This window comes from Lolium rigidum, chromosome 7, assembly GCF_022539505.1.
Source record: "Lolium rigidum isolate FL_2022 chromosome 7, APGP_CSIRO_Lrig_0.1, whole genome shotgun sequence".
Lineage (NCBI taxonomy): Eukaryota > Viridiplantae > Streptophyta > Magnoliopsida > Poales > Poaceae > Lolium > Lolium rigidum.
The window spans coordinates 5,873,313-5,883,875 of NC_061514.1; the positions used below are offsets into that span (position 1 = coordinate 5,873,313).

Below are 10,563 nucleotides of genomic sequence, written 5' to 3' on the forward strand. Positions count from 1 at the left end.
GTAATTTGACTAGAGATAAGTTTAGTTAGAGATTAAACTTGTCAAGTAATTAAAATATTAGAAATAGATAAATAATTTGACATAAAAATGGCACCGGTACCCTTTAGTGCCGGTTCGTGTTACGAATCGGTATCAAAGGTCTCCAACTCCGCGGGCTCCTCCGTGCCCATGTGGAGGCACCTTTAGTACCGGTTCATAAGGAACCGGTACCAAATGGGGGGAGGCAGTAAACCGGTATTAAAGACCCTCTGGAACCGGTACTAAAGACCTCTACTAATGTTTGCACTTCTCTTGTTTTCTCCTAATACACGAATAGAACATCTAGCAAGTAGATGGCAGCTAGTTAGTTAGCTAGAAACACACAAGGCGCATATATAGAACAACACATAGTAAAAAACGAAATTTCAACATGAAGATCTCAATCATATTGATGAAAACTTAGCATCCACGATCTCCTCGAAGAGGTACTCTGAAACTCACAAGGCCATCATTGGCACATGGAGCCAATACTATAGTAGGCACAAATAGCCAAGGGCGACAAACAGATTCATTACAGGTGGTAAATATAGAGTTGGACTGGATTTGTGATAAGATGATGTCATTAACATGCACAATGGAGGAAACACTGGTGCACTACTAATACAGGCAGTCATTACTATAAATCAAGCGGGCTTGACAAAACACTTTAAACACATAATAACGACGCCAGTTAAGCAAAATGTCTGAAAATACGGCCCCCTTGTCAAATGGCCTAAACAAATAGATATAGTGTCATGATGTGTTAAAATCATATGTTGCAAATGTACTACTGTGAGCCAAAACCGGGGCAGCTAATCTTTGCTCACTTTGGGCTGCTTTTGTTTTGGATCAAACTTCAACTTAGGTTTATACTACTAAGTTTATTTCTTTTCCAGTCTATCTTGAGTGGTGTAAAATGACAAGTTTATGAGTGGATCAGGAACGTCGAGCCCTTTTGACAACTCTACCCGTAGCGACAGCAGCCTTGTCTATAATCTCATCTAGAATCGCAGGGCAGCTCAATATCAGGTGCCTGAAATCTTCGGTTTCCCGGATTTGAGCGAGCACACCATGTGAAGACACGAATCCAAGGCAAGCATTCTTGAGCTGCATGCAGTGATGCTGTTCTGCTAAGGCAAGTGTGCTTGCAACTATATGCACGTCAATACTTTGGCATAGCTTCCCTTCGCACATCGCGCTTAGCCTATCCAGTCCATACCGATCGGCGGCGACAAACAGGTGCTGCAATGGTGCGTCCTTATCAACGCCGCAACCATCAGGGAAGTCATCCGTGTAGATAAAACGAAGAAGCGCCCCGAAGATGGCGGGCTCCATGTCATCGATCTTGATGTGCCGAGTAGCATTCTCCTCCATATCACTAAAGAGCTCCGCCTTGAATACCGGCGATCGCACGGCCAGCATGCACCTATGGGCATGGAACAGCTGGTCGCCGACGCTGAATGTCACGTCAGTGCTTTCCTCATCCTTCATCATCTCCACCAACTGATTGTGCAGGTTCGATTGGGGTACTGCGACGGAGCTTACATCTTGCGTGTGATGCGTCATGACTGTCAAAACACACCTGATTGTGAAGCGGCCATCGTCAAGAGGCAGATGCTGCTTCTTCCCCGGCATGGACTTTGGGAAAAACCTAGTGTATCCGTGACAAGAGCCTGCACGCTCAAAGGTTACTAGTACCGGGTACTTCTGCACCGTTGTATTGCCCACTTCTGCTCCGGTGCTCCTCCCCTGGAAAAATTCTAGGCGCGTCAAACACAACAACAGTGGAGATCTTTTCATATCTGTTTATAAGGGGGGCACGATCGTAATTTCAGTGTTGGTACACCGTCCGTACAACCTTATATAGGCATGTATGGCTTGCGTTGTGTTGTACCTCGTTTTTATACGTATCGACGGTCACATACGTGTGCCAAAATAGAAAAGTCCTTTAAGGATCTTGCTGACATGACCTTTTTTTCTTGTACACATACTGTATCAATATAAACGGGTATACATGAACTCGATATGGGTTTCGGTGGACCCAACACAGAAAAAAAAAATCAACTATAACCGTTCAACTTGATTTAGGGGGGAGCACCGGAGCAACCCTCTGTATTGCCATCTTTATCAAGTAGACTCCAGACGACGGTAGCTCTCACCCCTGGTTCTCCTCTGCATAAACACACGAAGACCGAGCAGTAGAGGAGATCATCGTCATCCCTATCTCCGTCAGGATAGAACCTGATATTCCAGTCGTAGCCGTCGGCACTGAACGTGCTGGAGCAGATGTACTCGCCGATGCCCATGCCGTCGAGCTCCCAGTAATTGGTGATCTCGAAATTGTGCGCCACGGTGACAGTGTTTGTCAGGGATCTCGACGACGTCTCCGACAGGTACTGGCCGTGGTTATCCGAAGAGGCCGAGCTGCTGGCCATGGCTATCAAAGGCAAGAGTAGCAAGCTCTCTCGCTTAAGGACTCGCGTGGTTTGATGTGCAAGACCTTCACATTATGTCCGCTCGTAGCCGTGGTATATATACACGGAGGAGTTGTTGTAACAGGGGCCGGGAATCCGATACATACAGGGATACTAAACCTGAATCGTAATTGATCGGTGCGGGCTTTCGTCGAGTTGAGAGTTTGAGACCGGACTTCAGACATTTATTTCTCTTTCGCGAGTAATAAGGTGCGGTCTCAAAGGCATACTCCGATACAAGTTTAAACTTGACTTGATGAATAGACATACTATTTCTTAGTAAATGGCTGTTTAAACTTAACATAACAAATATCTACTTAGTAAATGGCTGTTTAAACTTCTATCGGAGGAGGGTATGTGGCAGCAACTGCTATTAACTAATATTAAAAAAATTAAACACTAGCACAAGTAGAAGTGAAACCGAATGACTCTTCTTTTTGGAAAGGCCTTATGCATGTTAAGGATGATTTCTTCAAGAGAGGATATTTTAAAGTTGGAGATGGAACAACTCTGAGGTTCTGAAAAGATGTTTGGATGAGAGAATTGCCTCTATCTCATCAATATCCGACACTTTATAATATCGTTCAACATAAAAATATGCTAGTATCGTCTGTGCTTGCTACTGAACCTATTAATATTTCTTTTAGAAGATGGTTGAATGATAATAAATGGTTACAATGGATATATTTATGCCATCGCCTAATTACAATAAATTTAACAACTGAATCGGATAAGTTTGTTTGCAAACTTACTGATTAGAGTTTATTTTCAGTTAAATCTATGTATCTTGACTTAATGAATGGACTTGCTATTTCTCCGTGTAGGTATCTATGGAAACTAAAGATCCCTTCGAAAATTAAATTTTTTATATGGTTCCTTAGTAATAAGGTGCTCTAAACTAAGGATAACTTAGCTAAACGAAAGTGGAATGTATATCAAAAATGTTGTTTTTGTGATTCCACTGAAACGATCAATCATTTGTTCATTGCTTGTCATTTTGCGAAGATTATTTGGCGCATGATCTATCTAACCTATAATATTCCTCCACCGGCTAATATTACTAATATATTTGGTAGATGGCTTAATGGAGTACGGAAGAATAATAAACATAAAACTCGAATTGGAGAATCTGCTCTTTGTTGGGCGATCTGGAGGAGTAGGAATGATATTATTTTCAACAAACAAACCGAAACTAACTTTTTGCAGGTTATCCGGTGAGCTGCACATTCAATTCAACAATGGGCTTTCCTTCTCCCGCCTGAACAGCGGGAAGATATGGTTACTGAATGCAACCGGATGCTAGTGGTTGCTCAGGACTTCTTTTTCCAGACTACTAGGTGACGGCATCTTCATAGAATTGCAGATGCACAGCGTTTCTGCGTGCCGTATTTCTTTTGGTTGATTCATGTATCCACTCCGATCCGTGAATGTAATAAGTAATGTTGGAATATTGGTGAATTGACACTTTAGTTTAATTTTTTTTAGATAACATGCAAAGACTTTGCCCGACTTTAAATTAATAAAGGCACAACAAATTTTGAGTTAGGGTACAAACTGCTGGGCATTACAGCTTCACCAAGGAGTAGAGATAGCCAGATTGAGGTAGAAACTAAAACGCAAAAATTGCCCAGAAACTTGCTAAGACACAAAGTTTGCATGGAAGCTTGGACTTGCCCAGACCCCGCACCGCAGCAGGAGCTACTTCGTCACGGCGCCGCCGGCTTGAGCTGCACGTACAACTCCCTTAGCTCTCGTGCCATCCAGCTTAGCCCCTCCTTTTCTCTTGCCTTGGACTTTAGGCTCCACAACTGCAAAAAAAAAATGATGTTTTTTTAAATAATATCAGCTGGGTTAGCGATAGTTTTCTTTCCGATAGCAAGTTTATTGCGCACGTTCCACAAGGCCCAAGATTGAGCAAGAAACAAAACCCACAGCAGCCTTTTAGAATACCCCGAGTAGCTAGCAAGAATGGCGTGAAATTGAGCGAAGTTAGCGGGGCGCCACTTGCACCCGAGCAGCTGGCGCGTGACCGACCAAGCGAACATCGCCAAGGAGCAGGCGAAGAAAATGTGAGCGGCATCCTCCGGGGCACCACAAAGGGCACAAAGGCCATTGGACGGACCGTGTCTAGTGAGGATCTGCTGTCCAGAAGGCAACTTATCAAGCGCTAACTACCAAGATAAGATTTTGATTTTTAGCGGTACTCTGGCATCTCACATGTCCTTGAAATGAGCTACCGTCGTGCCCTGAGAAAGCTTGGTATACATGGACTTCACCATATACGCTCCCGTTTATTCCAAGTGCCATGAGACCTTGTCTTGGCCAGATCCGAGAGATACAGGGGCCATCAGCTCAAGCAGCGCACTCCACTGTCGCATGCCCTCCTAGTCGAGTGAGCGACGGAAACGAACTTGCAGAGAGTTTTGGAGAAGCGCATCCGCAACCGAGATAGCTTGATTGTCGCAAATGGCAAACAACAAAGGGAAGGACTCCATGAAGGGACCCCTCCCACACCACCAGTCCATCCAGAAGTTAGTTCTAGCGCCGTTTTGCACCTCCTGCTTTGCGCCTACCTTGAACAGATGTTTGATTTTATGCAAACTTTTCCAAAAAGGCGATCCTCCCTGACCTGATCCCGAAAACAGGTCCGAGGCGTCGCCGTACTTGGCACGGATTATACGAGCCCAGATCGTGTCCTCCTCTTGGTAAAGCCTCCAAATCCATTTGAGAAGTAGAGAAAGGTTCATCTTCTTGGTATTGAGCAACCCCAAGCCTCCCGCTTCCTTGATTCTGCAAACGTTTGGCCAGTTGACAAGATGATATTTTCTTTTTGGTCTCGACCCTTCCCAGAAGAACTTGGAACGATGAGAGTCGAACCTCGCATGAATCCAATCATGGAGGAGGAATAGACCCATCGAAAACATTGGCAAGTTGTCTAAGCAAGCATTGGAGAGAATGAGTCGCCCCCTTGAGGACATCAATCTACCCATCCAAGGCTCAATCTTAGTGGCGAGTTTCCTAACCAAGAATAGCCACTGTTCCAGGGTCAATTTCCTGTCAAATATTGGGAGCCCCAGGTAAGTGAAAGGGAAGGTACCGAGCTTGCAGTTCAGCTTGTTCGCAATGGAGGTTCGCTCGTTGTGGCACTGACCAAGCACAAATACCTCGCTCTTGTGGTAATTAACCTTTAGCCCAGACATATCTTCGAAGCACATGAGGAGGAATTTAAGGTTCAAAATGTCCTCGTCCGAACCCTGGACGAGGATGAGCGTGTCGTCGGCGTACTGGAGGTGGGTAAGACCACCGGGCAAAAGGTGAGGAACCAGCCCATGGATGTGACCGGCAGTGGTAGCAGCAGAGAGAATCCCAAACAGAGCTTCCCCGATGAAGTTGAAGAGCAAAGGTGAGAGGGGGTCACCCTGTCGAACCCCTCTCTTATTTCGGAAAAACGTCCCCACTTCACCATTGATAGAAATAGAAGTTTGCCCCCCAGAGACAAGTTGCAAAATCATGTGGTTGTAGCCTTCGTCGAATCCTTTGCAGCGTAGAACTTCCCCCATGAAATCCCAGTTGACCCTGTCATAGGCCTTCTCGAAGTCAAGCTTGAGGAGCACCCCGTTGTGCTTTCTCTTCCGAATATCGTGAATAATTTCCATAAGGGCGAGTGGACCATCAAGAATGTTCCTGCCCTTGACAAACACAGTTTGATTCGGTGAAAGGATCCTGTTAGCTATAGGGTCCAACTTGGAGGCGTAGGCTTTGGAGATGATTTTGAACACTACATTGATCAAAGCAACCGGTCTGTACTGCGAGATTTGTTCTGTCCCAGGGACTTTCGGGATCAGGGACAGAATGCCAAAATTGAGCCTAGAGATGTCAATGCGCCCCAGCACAAAGTCATTCAGGATGTGCAGAACACCATATTTGACCTGAGTCCATAAGTTCTTGAAAAACGCCACCGGGAAACCGTCCAGGCCCGGGGCGGTGTCAGTCTTCATCTCCTTGACAATGGCCTCGAGTTCAGCTTCAGAGAAGGTGTAGGCCAGGCCCACATTCTCCTCCTCTGAGACCCGAGCATCCCCTTCCCAGGTAGATGGCGCCAACCCACCGACCCTTGGTGTTGACGAGCCAAGCAGGGTCCTATAGAACTCATACACGTGTTGTTGGATGAGCTTGGGGTCCGTGATTGTTCCGTTGTCGGTGCCGAGCGCAGAGATGTTACATTTCCTTCTCCTCCCATTGGCGACAGCGTGGAAATAGGCTGTGTTCGCGTCGCCCTGCAGAGCCCACCTGACTCTGCCGCGCTGCCGCCAGTGTTCCTCCTCCACTCTGTAAATGTGCAGAAGTTGTTCCTCCAAGTGGTAACGTGAGGCCCAAGCATCTTCATCGAGGCTTGAGGCATCTGCCAACACGTCAAGTTGAGCGATTTGGTTCAGTGTCGCCTTTTTTGTGGCCTTGGTGTCCCTACCAAGGTTTTGGTTCTCCCGCAGCCATGAAGGACCACCAGTCAATGATATCTCGGCCTCCCACCTTGGTCAGCAGCCGCTCCCAGGTTTGCTGAACCAGCGGGACGAAGTCGTGGCGCTCGAACCAGCTTGTCTCGAAGAAGAATCTGTTGGAACGCACGGGGAAGCACTCCCCCGTATCAAAAACCAGTGGCGTGTGATCCGAACCAAGACTTTTCTCCGCAGACAACGAGCACATCAGGAAGTTGGATTGAAAAGAAGCAGACACAAACACACGATCCAGGGCGGAGCGGACAGGGTTGAGCTGATGATTAGACCAGGTAAATCGCGCTCCCGTGCGCGGGATTTCCCTAAGGGCCCAAGACGCAATGTTATTGTTGAAAAGGTCAATGAGCGTCTAGTTGAGATTATCATTGTTCTTATCTTCGGCAGCTCTGATATGATTGAAGTCGCCCCCATGAGAATCGGAAGGGGACACCGGGCAATCTTGTCCGAAAGCTTAGCCAGGAACCCCCTGGAGCGAGCATGATCAGCAGGACCATAAATACCAATCACCTCAATCTTCTTGTTGGTGGCACGATGGAGAACAGAGAGACTAAGGAAGAATTGACCCCTGTCCATGCTCCCAACTTCAAACATGCTGTCTCTAACTCCCAGCAGCATGCCTCCCGATTGGCCGTTAGCTGGGAGCCAAGACCAGAAGAACTTGTCGCCCACCTCTAAACTTGCAAGTTCTGCATCCGTGAAATCTTGTTTGATAGTTTCTTGTAGGAGGACCAGATCAATACGATGTAGCCTGAGGTATTCTTTGAGCAAGGTTCGCCTCCCCCGTCGGCCGAACCCCCTGATATTCCAGAAAAGAGCTCTCATTGGGGAACCTTAGTCCGAGCCCGTGCTTGGCGGGTGATCGGCCGGTGACCCACGGGTGTAGGCCTGCGAGCAACTCTATGCTTCTTGGCCGCGAGCTTCTTGGTTTCGCCAGAGCCCGAGGCTGGTTCCCCCCCGGAACCCCCCTTGGGGCAAGCACCTTCCTCCCTTTGGTTAGTACTTGCCCGCACGGTGTCTTCCTTGGATTTGGCCGCCTCCGCTTTGATTTTCCGCCTGACAGCAAGTAGTTCCGCTTGTGCGCGTTCACGGGCTTGGAGAAGAGCCACCGCTTGTGCAGGTGACCCTTCCGAAGATTTGAACAGAATGCAGCTCTCACGCGCCACTTTAACAAGATGCTCTACCGAAGAATCTTGAAAAGCAACAAAAGAAGAGGAAGAGTTCGAGTTACCTGGAGCGGGCGTCGCGGAGGAAGGAGTAGCAGTGCCGTCACTGGAGTTCTTGGTCAAGGCGTTCCAGCCGTGGCGCCGATGGCACGTTCGAGGACCGGGCCTTCAGTAGCCCCTTTAGATCGCGCGCTCTTACGCAGAGCCTCCGCCGGGGGCGCCTTGGAGCGGGGCGCACGTGCAACTGCTGCCCCCAATGCAGGAATCGGAGCATCCAGAAGCAAGAGCTGGCCAGATGGAGGCGAGCTACCCAGGGAGAGAGCCGGTGCATGATGCAGGCCAAGAGCGGGAGGTGGGGAAGGCGCAGGGGTCTCCACAGTGGTCGAGGCCGCGGCAGCTTCCAGCATAAGCTTCCGAGAAGGGCGGTCATGGTTGCTCTTGCTCCGACGCTCACTATCCCGCCGGTATTCCTGGTCCGAAGATGCAGAGGGAGGAGTGACCCAGCCCACCTCCACCCTTTCTGCAGCGGACATATTCATAGCTTTGCCCGGCGTCGGGGAGACCCTCTCCACCGACACAGGATCTTCTGGCAGGTCGAGCTGAAGGAGTAGATCACTATCAGACAAGTTTGGGGACTGTTGTTCTGAGCTTGTAGGGACCGAGGCCTTGATGATTTGCGCCACAAGGGGAAAGATGTTGCCTATGGGGGTCAGATTGGTCCCGTACTGGCTGCGAGCAGAGGCTGGGATGCGAAGGCTGAGCGCCGCATCAGCAGGAGGAGGGCATGCCGACGGGGAGCATGGGGAGGCCGCCAGAGGCACGGATTTTCGCGGTCCGCCCCCTCCCGCGCCAGGCGCAGAGGTCGTGGATCTCTTGTCCTTGAGGTGGCGACCCCGCCGCCCATCCCAGCGATCATCAACAGTTTCCTCGCAGTCATCTTCTTTCTCTTCGTTGTCGTCGCCTGGAGGGAACCTTGGAGGGGCCTGTGGAGGAGAGTCTTCAGCAGAAACAGTCTCGCGGAGCACCTTGATACGATAACCTTGCATGTTGACGAAGAGCGTGATGGATTCCGGAAGCACGTCGCCCTTGCGACAGCCAAAGGACATCCGGATCGGGGCCTCTGTGTGTGCCACCGAGTCCACGTCCACAGAGATAGGGCGCCCCACCTCACGAGTAGACAGCAACAGCCGTTCCGCGAGGCGCAGAGGTGGCGGCACCCCAATCAGCTTAACCAAGACTTCCTCGAGGGTCTCAGAGGCGAGCGGATCTCCCAGCGGGATGGTGACCAGGGCCTTGATCGTGGTTCCCACGATCGGGATCGGGATTGGGACCTGTCTGTATGTATCAGACAAGTTTGGTTTAATGAAGCAAGCCGTGTGCATCTATTGATGCCGAGGTTGAGACTATGTTCATTTATCTAAAAAATAAGAGTATGCGATACATACAGGAAACCATAATCGTAATTGATTGTTACAGGTTTTTGTCTACTACAGAGTAGAGACCGGACTTCCAATGTTTATTTCTCTTTTGCGAGAAGGATAGCATAATATTATCATCTTAGAAAAAACGAAAAGAAAAAACAGGAGGTCCTCACGCGGATACAAACAGAACCGATGTTAATTTGGCAACATCATCTGCACTATGGTGTTCTGTGCGACCGTGAGATCACACCTGATGATGAAGGAGTCTCGTCGAAGGTGGGACTTGTGTATGACCTTCCCATTGCCCCAGCCCATCTCCTTCCCCGACCCCGACTTGAAGGTTCGTGTTTCGGTTTGCGCGGTGGAACCTTTGTGCATTCTTCCATCTTTCTTCCGCATGCTCAAGGTGTACTTGACACGCACGCCCTTCTCCGGGACGTCTCCGTGGAGACACAGGAAGGCACCGACGTAGCCAGGTTCCCTGCTGTCGCCGTCCGGGTAGAGTCTGATACACCACTCGTGGCCGCCGACGCTGAAGGTGCTGGAGGTGATGAACTCGCCGACGCCCATGCCGTCCAGCAGCGAGTAGTTCATCACCACGAAGTTGTGCGCCCCGGTGGCGGCCTCCGTCGTGCATACAGACGACGTCTCGGCCTGCTTAGCGCCGGTGTTTCCCATGGTGTAAGTAAGCGGACGATCGAAAAGAGCGAACGACGCGTATGCCTGTCTCGATCTCTTAATTTAATTGGTCTATTTATAGTAGGCTTAATAAAGGCAATCCGGTCGTATTTATAATCTGTTGGCTCGAACGAGAACGAAGAACTCTCGATGTCGTGGTTACGTACGAGAACGACGACTCCGACTCTGACTCTCTAAGGCAATTCGAGCATGCACACCTTTTTACTTCTCAAACTTAAAACTTTTGTACTTGTTGCTTTTTAAATTATTGCGTAGATGTATCTAGATACAGTTG

General features: G+C 48.9%; 1 protein-coding gene across 1 annotated transcript; it reads right to left on the bottom strand.

Moving 5' to 3' along the window:
* Positions 1 to 954: 954 nt before the first annotated feature.
* On the bottom strand, positions 955 to 2,453 carry LOC124670829 (BTB/POZ and MATH domain-containing protein 2-like). The gene is made up of 2 exons (XM_047207295.1): positions 2,260 to 2,453; positions 955 to 1,669 (listed from the first exon to the last, which is right to left on the bottom strand). Exons 1-2 carry the CDS (start codon positions 2,451 to 2,453, stop codon positions 955 to 957), a joined length of 909 nt encoding a protein of 302 aa, XP_047063251.1.
* Between the last annotated feature and the right edge of the window lie 8,110 nt (positions 2,454 to 10,563).

What these genes read in the sequence shown, in the direction of transcription:
- LOC124670829 (XM_047207295.1), bottom strand. Translation starts at nt 2,453, where the DNA reads ATGGCCAGCAGCTCGGCCTCTTCGGATAACCACGGCCAGTACCTGTCG. An exon ending in GGCTACGACTGGAATATCAG is followed by an intron (nt 1,670 to 2,259) that starts GTTCTATCCTGA and finishes CGGATACACTAG; the next exon opens with GTTTTTCCCAAAGTCCATGC.